Source organism: Triturus cristatus, chromosome 8 (genome assembly GCF_964204655.1).
Source record: "Triturus cristatus chromosome 8, aTriCri1.1, whole genome shotgun sequence".
Taxonomy (NCBI): domain Eukaryota; kingdom Metazoa; phylum Chordata; class Amphibia; order Caudata; family Salamandridae; genus Triturus; species Triturus cristatus.
Genome location: NC_140591.1, coordinates 1563577141 through 1563591627, shown reverse-complemented (window position 1 = coordinate 1563591627; position 14487 = coordinate 1563577141). Strand labels below are relative to the sequence as shown.

Here is a 14487-nt window from a genome sequence, read left to right as displayed (position 1 = left end):
GATTCTTTTCCAATCGTCGCCAGTGTAATAATGAAGCATCAATCGGGTAGCCAGGTAACGTAGAACAGGTTGTATATTTATTAGGCAGGTTACAGGATCAAATATGATGGTAGATCTCAAGTAAAGCCTCAAGTAAATCATCAGTAGAGCCCAGGTAAAACCCTCTGTGAAGCCCTCTGTGAAACCCCACCAGGAGCAGCCTCCCTGCTGCTCAGCCCATCTCTTCCAACTGCCAACTCCACCAGTCCCTCACACCCAACATTCTAAGTGACATCACTCATGGCTGAGCAGCAAGGCACAGAATAGTAATAAGGAAGATGCACACAACACAACAGGTTATAACAGAGCGTCCACCAATTCTAGCCAATTTAAATCTAGGGAGTGCCAGGTTACCTAGACTGGATGAACGCAAAACACGGTGCGGGTCGTAAGCACAAATTAGTTTGTGCAGGTATGCCGGTGCTAAGCCTTGATTGATTTAAAAAATATGACAGAGGGCCTTAAATTTGATTCGACTTCCAATGCAAAGCCAATGAATGTTATGAAGGAAAGGGGAGATGGAGACTCTACTAGGAACATGGCAGAGAAGGCGAGCCGCCGAGTTTTGTACCACCTGGAGCTTATTCAAAAGTTCCTTGTTGCTTCCTAGATAGAGTACATTCCCGTAATCCAGGCGGGAGATGATAAGAGCCTGGACTACGGTTCTCTGAGTAGAGACGGGAAGCATCCAAATGATCTTTCGTAGCCATCTAAGTATGGAAAAACAGGTGCCCGCGGTACTAACTGCTTGTAGCCGCATGGAAAGTTGAGTATCACTAATGAACCCTAAGTTGCGGGCTTGAGCAACTGGCTGGGGAAACGGACCCATTTCTTGAGGCCAGTGATGAGGGTTCCAGAGATGTTTATCTTTGCCCAAAATGATGACCTCAGTTTTATCCCCATTCAATTTCAGGCAGTTGGCATTCATCCATTCCGAAACTCGACGTAGACTGCTCTGGGCTCAGAGTGGACCCCTGAGAAACTCCATATGCAGATGCACGAGAAGTGGATGAAGAGCTAGATGAAAAAACGTGAAAAGTACGATAATTGAGGAAGGAGGTCAACCATAAAAGGGCAGAGCCCTCCACTCCTGCTGATTGGAGAGATTGCAACAGGATGGAGTGAGACACAGTATCAAATGCTGCACTCAGGTCTAATAAAATAAGTGCCATAGTCTAACCCTGGTCCATGCAGGAGCGTAGTTTTTCAGTTACTCCTAATAGGGGGGTCTCTGTTGAGAAATGAGTCCTAAAGCCAGATTGGGAAGGATGTAGAAAACCTGAGTTTTCAATGTGAGTAGTTAGCTGGAAATCAATATGTTTTTCCAGAATTTTAGAGAGCACAGGCAGAAGTGAAATGGGGCGGTAATTAGCTAAAACCGAGGGATCAGCATTGGACTTTTTCAGCAGAGGGACCACCATTGCATGTTTCCAATCTGAAGGAACAGAGGACTCACGTAAAGAAGAATTGAGGAGCTCTTTACAGATTCCTAATACAGCAGGAGAAAGTTGTTTCAAAATATTGGCCGGTAGAGGATCCAAAGGGGAGCCGGAATTTACCCTGGTTAGGCAGTTGTCAAACGAACCGTCATCAAGGAGGGGCCACTGTGAAATTTTTAATGTGCAAGGTGAATTCGTGTAAGTATTATCTGAGCCAAGTTTATCAGGGGCATGAGGGACAGGTGGATTTAGATTACTATAGATCGCCTTAACTTTGGCGATGAAAAAATTAGCGATGTTGTTGCATTTAGTAGAGTCAAGAACAGGAGGTAGGGGAAGAGTATTTGCACCAGCCAGTTTTTTGACCATGGAGAACAAGACTTGAGGATGATTCAATGAATTGTTAATGGTGTTAGAAACATAGGTCGCCCTTGCAGCCTTGCAGGCAGAGTGATATATGTGAAGGGCTGCCTTATAATCAGCTTTACAGCTGGGAGCATATATTTTACGCCATTTCCTTTCCAAGAATTTGCATTTGGATTTCAAGATCTTCAGGTCATCATTGAACCAGGGAACTGGAGAGCGGTGGAAAGAACTGTTTTTCGATGTGGAAGGCAGACAAAGATTGATATAAGAAGAAAGCCAATTGGATAGGGTGGGAGACTATGTCACATGCTCCAGAGAGGTCTAGGAGGATGAATGCTGCCTAGTCTTCTCTGTCCAGGGTCACAAGGATGTCATCTTTGGCAGCAATGAGGGCAGTTTCCATGCTGTTAGTAGGTCTGAAACCAGACTGAGTGGTGTTGAGTAGTTGGTGGTTGTTGAGGTATTCAGTGAGGTGTCTGTTGATGATTTTCTCTTTCGTCTCTGATTTTCTTTAATATCTTTTTTGTGAAGTTATATTGAATGATTCTGTGGAGGATGAAGCTGAAGGAATGCTTTCAAGTTAGCTATGTTGATATTTATTTGCATTATCACTACATGGTTTGAGGAACCCTTTCCCACATTGAAGGCTAAAGTAAGGAATGGTTCATTAAAGATTAAAATCACATATATCATAGCTATACTGTGAATGTAATCATTTTTTTTCTTTTAAAACAGGTTTTCTTGATGCTGAGGAGTGGTATCAGGTAAGCACTATGATAGCTAATAACATCAGCAGCCTCCATCCCTCTGCCTTCATCCTGAAGGGAATTCCTGGACTGGAAGATTATTATTTCTGGGTTGCTTTTGCCTTCTGCTTCATGTACATCATTACACTGGTGGGGAACTGCATTCTCCTGTTTTTCATCACGGTCGAACCTAGCCTCCACCAACCCATGTATTATTTCCTCAGTATGTTATGCTTTATCGACCTGGTGATGTCCTCCACCATTACTCCAAAAACATTGGCGATACTTTGGTTTAACTCTACAGAAATTTATTTTGAAGCCTGCATCACTCAAATGTTCTTCATTCACACATTTGCTGCTTTGGAATCAACAATATTGTTGGCCATGGCCTTTGACCGCTACGTTGCTATCTGCAATCCCTTGAGATACACAAGCATTCTCACTCCTCCAGCTATCCTTAAAATTGGGGTTGCAGCTTTCTTTAGGTGTGTGATTGCAACAAGCCCATTGACATATCTTCTTAAAAGGCTACCTTTTTGTAATTCCAATCTCATTCCTCACTCTTACTGTGAGCACATGGCAGTTGCAAAGCTGGCTTGTGCTGATATAACCCTCAATAACCTCTATGGAATGATTGTATCACTGTTTGTTGTTGTGATTGATATTATATTAATCCTACTGTCTTACCTAAATATACTGAGGGCTGTCTTCCTTCTTACCACGAGGGTTGCACGCATCAAGTCAATTGGAACATGTGGCTCCCACATCTGTGCCATACTAGTGTTTTACATTCCAAATATTATTTCGACCATAATATATAGGTTTGGTAATAACATGCCTCTTCATATTCATATATTACTGGTGAACTGCTACATGATGGCCCCACCCATGGTGAACCCGATAGTATATGGGGTCAAAACCAAACAGATACGTGATAGAGTGCTGAAATATTTTAAGGGCCAGTGTTCGAACACCACGGTGCCACAAACTGAAAACATTGATCGATGACAGACCTCGGGTAAATGGTCTTCAAAGACAACCACAGATCTAATGCAGACTCTGTAATACTCTGCATAACTTTCCTCAAGTCTCTACAAGTTGACATTTTCATTGTAAGTCATTGCACATCATCTTAGGCCACAAAGGACTGACATTCCCCTGATATGTGGCTAACACACAACTTATCAGTACTTGGATGAATATCTTGGGACTTGAAGAAACACAAAAATATTTGGCACCCTTTTAACATCAACTGAAAATGCACAACATCATGTACCACTCTTCACCAGTGAAGGACTCCCAAGCCTCACCTCTGAGCATGGCAAAACCTCTGGAGTAGCCATGGAATACATATTTTGCATTGTTAAATATGGTAATGTGACATTTGCAAATCCACTAAAGTCACCCACCTCTACTGAATACTAATAAACTCAAATTTTCCTTTTTCATTGTTTTAGGAATGCATCAGTGAAGCATAAACTCTGCCTGCATCAAACTAAACCAACCAAATTCACTTGACTCATTGATATTCCCCTGTAAATACGTGCTATTCGTGTATGTTCACCTTTACCGTATTCACCTAATTCACGATACTTATACGTTTTTATGTTGATATTTCTGCACTGTAAAGCGCTCTGATACCTGCAAGGGTCTTGTTTGCGCTATATAAAACTGTCAAAATAAATAAATAAACCTTGAGGAGAATACTCTTAATCTGTTTAAACCTTTCGCTGCTGAGGTTTTTTGGACCTCAGCAGCCCTTTTGCTAAGCTCTTTTTTGATGTTTGGGTCACTTTGCGCTTAGGCCTTCATACTTTTTTCCAAAAAAAAGATCTGGTACGAATAGGTGTCTATTCGTCCTTTGTATGGGAATTCCAGATGCACCCTGAGTTTCTTGATACTCCTAGAGGGAACCGGGAAAATAGCTAAAATACTGCAAAAATGTAGTTTTTGTTTGACAAATGGGACATTTAAGAAAGCATTGTGGTTTATTCCTCAACATGGCATTAGCCAATGGTTTGCTTTGTTAAGATTATTGTCTTCCCAGCTTTCAGGAACATTCAAAGTTGTGCAAGAAAACCAATATCTTAGACAAATGTGCCACGTTTTTCTATGTGTTAGTCCATTTTTCCTATTTTTGGCAGTTCCAACCTACTTGCAGTTTGTTATGTAAACCTGAAAAAAGAATGCATTTCTGAAACCTTCTGAATTCAGCTAGGGGTCATTTGTGTGGATTGTGCAAGGTTTTCTGAAAGGAACTAATGGTTTAAACAAAAAATATATATCTCAGGTAAAGGTTTTAATTTGTGATCTTTTCACCTGAATTTGTTTGCCCGATTGTCAATTTACAAAAGTAACAGACTGTTCTCTCCATCATACCTTTATGGTCGCAGGGATATAGATTGTTTGTTGGTTGTCCAAAAACATGCAATACCCAAAACCAACAACTGAGCTGGGGCTTGTAGTTTTTTTTCATAGTGTACCGACCATGCACAAACACATATGGTAAAATGTAATGAATTAAAGATAAGTATGAAGGAGATTAATGTATTTTTGAAACGTACAGAAGATACTGAGTTTAAGAATAGTGGCTATTTGTACAACTCTCAATTTTGGGTTACCCATAATATCATGTGATATTACTTGCACACTAGCTAATGATGTAAAGAAATTCAATTCATAATAATAACTCAACTAATTACCGGTAATAATGACTCAACTAATTACCGTTAACCTTCATTACCCTGTATACCCTTTTTCTCATACCAATACTTACTCGATGAGGTATGTAGCCTCTACCCAGAGACAACATGACCTAGCTGGTGCCAATCAAAAGACTCAAAACAAAAATACCCTACATTTTTCTAACATGCTCCTCCTACTACCATGGCAATAAAGAGAGATGGAGAACACCACTCTTCCTGTAGATAGCCTAGCAATATTTAGTGGAATTTAGTTTCTCTATGGCAACTGGGAGGGAGGGCCGTAAGAACTGGCACAAGAAAAGGCATATTCAGAGTAATGAAGAATACAGCTAAGTAATTGGGTCATTACCTCCTAAACCCATTTTCTCTTACCACTACTTACTTTATGAAATAATCAGGAGATACAAATGCTCAGGGTATCGCAGCTGCTAATACTATTCATGGATTCAACATTTCCCACATTCATTCTATAGGGAGACGCGAAATTAGATGGTATAGCCCATGTAGCGATTTTAAATATATACATTTTACAGGGCTCGACAAATCCACTCACCTGCTCGCATATGCCCGACCGGCGCCTTAACGGAAGGGATCCCGCTTGCTCTTGGCGGACTTGGAGGCTCAGCTTCCAAACCCCATACAGGCCAGGGAGAGCCCCCCCGTCCCCAGCGCACGAACCCTCGACTGGCTTGCAGGACAGTGGGGGACTCCCGAGCCCCAGAGCCCTCCGGACGGAGCTCAAGCCTCGGGCCCAGTCGCAGCTTCTGAGCCCTAGCCAGGCCAGAGAGAGCCTCCCCTGGCCCCTGTGGACCCAGCCCCCAGCACCCAGACACTCGGCTGGTTTGCAGGTCGGGGGGCTCCCGCACCCCGGGGCCCACAGGACTTAATTCAAGCCCCGGGCCCGGTCCCAGCTTCTGAACCCTAGCCAGGCTAGGAAGAGCCTCCCCAGGCCCCGATGGACCCACTGTCCCCAGCGCATGGACCCTCGGCTGGCTTGCAGGACAGGGGGGCTCCAGCACCCCGGGGCCCACCAGACGGAGCTCAAGCCCCAGGCCCGGTCCCAGCTTCTGAACTCTAGCCAGGCCGGGGAGAGCCTCCCCAGGCCCCGATGGACCCCAGCGCCCAGACCCTCGGCTGGCTTGCAGGATGGGGGTGCTCCAGCATCCCAGGGCCTGCCGGACGGTGCTCAAACCCTGGGCCCGGTCCCAGCTTCCGAACTCTAGCCAGGCCGGAGAGAGCCTCCCCAGGCCCCAGTGAATGCCCAGACACTCGCTGGCTTGCAGGACGGGGAGGCTCCAGCACCCCCATGGCCTGTCAGACAGAGCTCAAGCCCCGGGCCGGGTCCCTGCTTCTGAACCCTAGCCAGGCCGGGGAGAGAGGTCCCATGAATGCCCGGACCCTCGGCTAGCTTGCAGGATGGGGAGGCTCCAGCACCCCAATGGCCTTCCGGACAGAGCTCAAGCCCTGGGCCTGGTCCCCACTTCCGAACCCTACCCAGGCCGGGAGATCCTCCATTGGCCCCAATGAATGCCCGGACCCTCGACTGGCTTGCAGGCCAGAGCTCAAGCCCCAGGCCCGGGCCCGGCTTCCCTTGGCCCCGATGAACACCCGGACATTCGGCTGGCTTTCAGGCCAGGGGGGCTCCAGCACCCCCATGGCCTGCCGGACAGAGCTCAAGCCCCGGGCCCAGCTTCCGAACTCTAGCCAGACCGGGGAGAGCCTCCCTTGGCCCCGATGAACGCCCAGACCCTCGGCTGGCTTGCAGGATGGGGAGGCTCCAGCACCCCCATGGCCTTCCGGACACAGCTCAAGCCCTGGGCCTGGTCCCCGCTTCTGAACCCTACCCAGGCCAGGAGATCCTCCCTTGGCCCCGATGAATGCCCGGACCCTCGACTGGCTTGCAGGCCAGAGCTCAAGCCCCAGGCCCGGGCCCGGCTTCCGAACCCTAGCCAGGCCAGGGAGAGCCTCCCAGGGTCCCCAGTGGACCCTTGTCCCCAGCACCCGGACCCTCAGCTGGAACCAAGGAGGGTTAAGCCCAGGCCACGTCCTCTCCCCGACAGCTTCCCGGGGAGCCAATTTTTCTCGACTATTAGGCCTCCACATTTGGGGAAGGACAAAAGTTGGAGTTAGCCTGGCCAGCCATCAGGCTGGCCATCTGGTCACCCAGCCCGCAGGGCCATCTGGTCACCCAGTCCGCAGGGCCATCTGATCACCTGGCCCACATGGCTATCTGGTCGCCCGGCATGCAGGACCATCTGGTCGCCCAGCCCGCAGGACCATCTGGTCGCCCGGCCCGCAAGGCCATCTGGTCATGCAGCCAGACGACCAGAGGGCCCGGGACAACCCAGCGCCCAGATGGCCTGGGAGGGTGCCATACCCAGTCACCCTTGCGTTCCGGCGAGGGTGGCCAGGCGCTCCAAGGTAGCCGCTCGGGAGGCTCCTTCCCCGGGGCTGCCGCTGCTCACCTCCCTGCTTGACTTGTCCAGGAGCAGCATGAAGGGGAGGCCCGCTTCCTGGGGGCTCGGGGACCCTGGCTGGGCCTCAGGCAAGGGGAGGACCGTCGGAGCTCTCGGGCCTGCACGCCCTGAGGAGGACTGCCTGGGACCCATGGAGTCCGTCCTGTACACTTTGCCATGCCGTGGGCCGGAGGAGAGAGCCCCCAGATGGAGGGGAGGTGTTGTCCGGACATAGCCCATCTGCAGAATGCAGCACACCTAGAATGAGTCAGAAACTAGAGGAAATATGCACATTTCTCCGCATTATGCCTCCCCTGGGGAGGTGCAGCATTTGGACGACTGCCCAGGTCTATACTATTGGCAAATCTTGTAAAGTGCCAAAGTCCATCAGTGGATGTGTGGGAACAGCTACATTCCTCCCATGAACACCTCCATGGGGCAGAGTAACGCAAGGCAGCGACTTGCGCTACATTGAGTTACATCACATTTACCAAGCCATGCAGGGCACTCAGGGTTCATACTAGATGTTGCATCACCCTTGCACCCCCTTGTGTGGTGCAATGATGACACAAAACCTTGATAAATATGCCTCTCAATGTATGCCATACCTCCTTTTCAGAGGTAGAAGGTGCTGGAAAAAAAGAAGGCAAAATTATTCCTTTATCTTGATGGAAAGAAGTTATTAGTTTAGGCTGGAAGCCCAGGACCAACTTAAGTACCAATCCTCAGAGACCATTCTCAAATAAGGGGGCATAATAGACAGTGAATTCAATTTCTCCAAACTTATGTGCTGAAATATTAGCCACCAAAACGCATACTTTCAAGGAAAGATGTTTCTCGTCTACCTCATCAAGAGGCTCAAAAGGATAGGACTGTAAAACTTCTCAGTCTCATCTGGCAAAACCCTTCAGCAGTCTCAAACCCCAGGATTAAATTTCAGGAACACCCCTAGCAGCCCCAACTGCCCTAATTGCCCTAAATGCTGCTTATTGGACTCTTAATGTGTAGCTAGACCTTTGTCATACCAGCTCTGCAAAAATTAAAGGATCCATTGAGACTCACAATTTTGTTTCAGTGTCCAAAGATCAATTCATAGACCATTAAGAGACGGCTGACCAATGATTATCATGAGACTTTGGACAACCTTTTTGACTGCTGTGATGATCGTCCGTGACATGAAGCTTCAGCAATGATTGTCTGTGAATCCTCAGACTGCTCTTCAGCTTCAGCAGTGACTATTGGCAGTGCTCTCAGCTCCTCGTGACCTCCTCCACCACAAACTGGGCTCTTTGCGCTGGAGTTTAGAAGGTAACTTTTTGAATGAGACTAACGTGGTCCCTGGGCAATCCAGCGCGGTCAGATTGAATTTGGGAAATGTTCCAGTTTCGCACAACCAGATAATCATAAGTGGTGTTTTGTGCTTTTAAGCGCAATATTTACCTTAAATTTTGAAATATAAATCTCTGTTTCTACTGATTGGATTGGTGTTATTTTGGTGTCAAATACTCTATTGCATTTTACTCATTTTCTTTTAATTGATGTGGGATTTTTCTAGTTATGTGGTGTCACTTTATTAGTGTTTGAGTACTGCATAAATACTTAATATATTGCCTCTAAGTTAAGCCTGTCTGCTTTTGTATTAAGCTAGCAGATGGTTAAGCACAGGTTCATCAGGTGTTTTTTAAGGTTTACCCTGACAAGGATTGTGACTGTTGCTTGAGAAGGGCTCACCCCCTCAACCAGCAACCCAATTCCTCACAGTCTGAATTATCTGAGTTCTTGTCGATGGTAGGTTCACCATTCCCAGATGAGTCATAAACCGGGCTCCGAAGAACCCAAGCCTTGAGTGGGATAAAAATGAGTCTTTTCCAAATTGATTAATAGATCATATTCTACCAATGCCTAACAAACCAATTTTGTGTGATTCAGAAGAATTTTACTTGAGGGAGAATGGACAGTCAGTCATCCAAGTAAGATGGATGAGGGTGCCATCGGCTTGCATATTGGACACTATTGTAGCTGGCACCTTTGTGTTGTGAATAACCTCGGGGAAGAAGCCAGAATGAACCGAAGTACATGAAACTGCCAATGTTGACCCTCCACACAAAACTGAAAAATGTCTGGTGAATTGGATATATTGGGATATTCAGATAGGCACTTCTTAAGTCCAGAACAGACATCCATTCTCCAGGGGTTATATAAAGGATTATTTTCTGTAGAGCTTACATCTTGAACTGAAAGACAAATGAATTGAATTGTTTTCCTCTCTGACTCTCTGGAACTGGATATATTACATTTTATTTTTAAAGTTCTTATATCTCCTGAGACAATGCTAGAGATCGTGTCGGATCTTTTGAGAATGTCAAAGGGATTGGTCTTGATTCTGGATACATTGCTTTCTGCACTTCGAAGAAAGAAGAAAAGGAGGTCTTGGATTCTGACTTCTACCAGAATTTAACTGGTTGGGCTTTTTGCTTACAAATTTAAAATTGAATTGGATATATTTTTTGTCCCTTCTCCTTATTATTAGGATTTTTAGGGAGGTCATGTTTTATCTGAGCCTTAAATAATTAAGCATACTTTTGATTTTTGAAAGCTCTCTGTAGCATTTCTAGCTGATCTCCAAACAATTTACTCAAACAAAAAAGGAGATGTGAAGTAAACCTGCTCTGTGAGCTCCTATGTCCTTCAATCTTTGAAATAGATCTGACATTATGCAGCTATGTTAGAAGCCATAGAAGCGGCAGACACCTTCAAAATATCACAAGACATTCTTTGAAAGGAATTTAACCTGCATTTCCATGTTGGAAAACAACTTGAAGTACTCAAAATGCTCTTGTATAGCTGAGAAAAAAGCTTGGACGTCTTTGACCGAAGCATATACTGCGTATATGGCTGCTCTCAAAGCCAGAATCAGTCCTGAATAACTCTTCTGCAAAGACACATCCACTTGAAGATCTACCAAATCTGGTACTGCAACTTCCTCAGATTGATCAGACAGATTAGCCAACATCGGATTAACTTTAATGGGTGAGAGAATCTCCATATCAACCTTCACCACAGGATATAGGGATGCCAAACACTTTGGAAGGCCAGCTTTTTTCAAGTTCTTCCACTCTCCACTTCCTTTGAAGAAGATCCAGGGCTTCTTTGTTTATTACCAAACAAGTTGGGGGATGAAGCTGTAGCTGATTAAAGAGCCCAGAACTAGTGCTAGGCATTTCATCCTCAATAGGAATCTGCAAATGATCTCCAGATATGTAATTAAATTAGAAAGCTTAGATTTGTTAATAAAGTCACTCTGAGGAGTTGTTTCATTGTGTTGCATTGCGCTCCCCCTAGTGTTGACTGTATTGTTGATACTACAGTCAACTCTGAGGGGAGCGCCAATTGTGGACTGCATGTAACATGATGCAAAGGAGAAATCATTTCTGGGATATGATGTAGTATCCGGCCAGATCCTTTCCCTGCCCATACTGATATTCATGACCTCCTCTACCATGTATCACTCGTTCCTAATGTTCCTTTTTGTAAAAATTGCATTCCGGCCTATTGATTACACTTCATCAAGCCCAAGCCAGAGAGTGTAGTTCTAGCTGGAGAGTATGGCCCGGGTGACAGAGAGTGGGGCCAAAGCCGGAGATTCTGACCCAACAAAGGACGCAAAGATATGACTCGTAAATGACCTCTGTGAACAATAAAAGTCATACAGTAAGACTTTTATCTCAGATTGCCTTTGTGAATCGGGCCCATAGTGTCCAAGTAAATCTGATTGAGCATGCCATGGTTAGAACAACTGCAAAAGTACCAAGTAGAAAAACTCTCTTCTCTCCAGAGTATGGCAACTAAGCTTTCAGTGGTTAATTAGATTTTCTTTCTTGTGTCTCAACAAACAAGCATTACATCCAAGTACTGCATATCTCCCTTGTTCTATGTTTTCAGTTACATTACTCCCTTACGTAAAGTATTGAAGTACTTCATAGAGGCACATGTTTTGAATAAGTGGACTTCTTCTCGGGTAGTATGTATTCAACATATTTGATTTCAGTATGTCTCTACTTTCTGGATCAAATTCTGTAGATAGTGCACTTCTCAGAAATACTTTAATACTCTATTTTGACCTCTTACCAGGGCTAGACTTACTCATACAATACCCTTGGACTTTTAGTACAAACTAGCCGATTTCAATCAGTCCCAGCAGTCATAGAAACACATTTCTCTGTGGAAATGCATTTTAAAGCTGAAACTGTACCATTTCTAGGTAAGACTCCTTCCTGCCGAAATCTCCTCCCACATCTCTTCCATTTCTGTCTAATCAGATTTTTTTATACATGAAGTGATGTGGCGAGCAACAGTGGTGGAGTTGTCTGCAACAAATTGTAGATCCAAATTTGTGTGCCACATCGTCAGTATGACAAAGTTGTAGTCATTAATATACTCGGACGCTTCTGTTCTTCTGAGGTTGTATGTAGTTTTCAGGGATTTCCATGTCAGTGTATGTCTAACTGCAGACACAAAGCCAGGGTATGGGAATCCAAAACGACATCCTGTGTGAAGTTTTTCCTTGGCTCTGTATTTTCAATAACAGTCCTCCCACGTCTATGAGTTTGGAAGCGTAGAACTTATTGTCTCAATCCTTTTTCACCATCGTTTTTTGGGATTGCACATATCACATACGTTTCTATGAAAGACAAGACAGAATCATCATTGTTTGTTCCAAAGTTCAGTGCACCTTTTACACGATTACAAAGTCTTATCTTTTGGCTTCTTTTCCTCATAGACAACACTATTTTATCAAGAAATGTCTTGGTTCTCTTCCCAGCAGCTCTTTTCACTTTCACCACTTTCTCTGCATTTTGCCTTTTTTGTTTCTCAGTTGTTTTGATATAGTATCCTTGCTTCTATTTCTTTCTTCTCTCACGTTTTGATGCCATTGTAACTGTTTATACCTAAATAGAAATTAATGCCTGAAATGGGGAAATAAATAAGTACATTACCTTTTCATTATGTTCTGTCGGTTTTCATATTTAAAGTATAACACTATCAACATAAATAGTTATGCAGTTTTATTATAGCTAACATTACACTCCACGGTTACATCACTGACCTAAAAATGCATAGGTACTCTGTACAGTTGTACGCCTGGCTAATGTTTAAAGGACTACTTGACTGGATGGATGACTATGTTGTGTTAGTACTTGACTACGTATCTGAGTGAGTGTAGGAGTATACCTGTAACAGTGTCAGCAGATGTTTAAGTAAGTATACCAGTATATGACTGTCTGGTTTAGTAACTCTATGGCTTTGAATGTATAGGTGGCTCTGTCAATGTATGAGTGGATGAGAGAGGGACTTTATGCTTTTGAAAACATATGTGACACTTACATTGCAAATGGTATACAGTCTGTACTACTTGGCATAGTGATGTCGAAGTGCATAAGTAATTTAGTGAAACTGAAAAAGACATCTCTTACCTTTGAACCACAAACCACCATGTTTTATAGCATACTGTAGTAACCACGCTGGGCCAGATGTAAGTAAAGTCGGGTTATTAAGGCTACATGGTAAGAAGAGACAGACAAGACCGACTCTAACAGCAGCTCCAACTCAACTGAATCATACTAGCATATTTGCTAGGAGCTACATAACATTCAAAGAACAGAGAGTAAAACATCGTCCACAACAGAGATATCACATAAGATAATACATATGTTCCTTTCCTCTAACAAAAAAAAATATATATAATTTTTTTTTGCTAAAACAAGATCTAAAAAGCAAACGCTGAATTAAAATCTGAACCTGGCAGGTTGAACAATTGACCTGGAACTCCGTCTAACATTTGTCTGGTCAAGATGAGAAAATTCAGAAAACTGACCAGAAGGGGAAGAGACTTTGGTATGAACCTTAACAACCCTGTTGAGGTTCCACCAATGACCACTCATGATTTTAACAGCATTGCCAACAATTTTATTCACTTATATAGGCTCACTGAATTTACTGTTACCTTTTCTCATATGGACTGGAGATTTAATTTTCACCGTGTCACCAACATCGAGAGAAGAAACCTTCACAGTCTTCTTTGTATCTCGTACCACATTTTTTGCTTGGATTGAGATTCAGACATATTTTCCACAACAGTAGACATACATTTTGAAATATAAGAATCAGACTCACCCATTTAGTCATCTAACTAGGTCTGAAACTGGTATTGGCCTTTCTTCCTCTTACCAATTGAAATGGACAAATCTTTGTGGAAGAGTGAGGCGTCGTTGTACCATTATCATACTGTAGCCTTTTGAACATCATAGTTTCCTGCCCTTGCCCACCTGACGCACTCCCCAATCACCCGAATCATCCTTTCCACAAGGCCATTAGACTGGGGATGATATAAAGAATTTTTCTTGTGCTTGACCCCAGATTCCAAAAGAAAATTTTGAAATTCATGACTGACAAATTGTGTGCTATTACCAGAGACCAGAACTTCTGGACAACCTTCTCTCAACCACACTTCACTCAAAAATTGGATAATGCACTTGGTGCTGGCTTCTCTGATTAGCTTGACCTCAGGCCATTTTGATGCATAGTCCATGAGGACTAAAATGAGGCAGAAACCACCCTGGAGACAATCATAGGACCCCATGATATCAATCCCTAGTTTCAACCAGGGCCCCTGTGGGCACTCAATAGGTAACACCGAAGGCACAGACAGCTTGAGACATGTATCAGCTGCACCGCA

General features: G+C 44.3%; 1 protein-coding gene across 1 annotated transcript; it reads left to right on the top strand.

The window, feature by feature from the left end:
• Positions 1-2617: 2617 nt before the first annotated feature.
• LOC146806158 (olfactory receptor 52K2-like) lies at positions 2618-13173 on the top strand. Its single transcript, XM_085623873.1, has 2 exons — positions 2618-3548; positions 13097-13173. Exons 1-2 carry the CDS (start codon positions 2618-2620, stop codon positions 13171-13173), a joined length of 1008 nt encoding a protein of 335 aa, XP_085479999.1.
• Positions 13174-14487: the final 1314 nt, after the last annotated feature.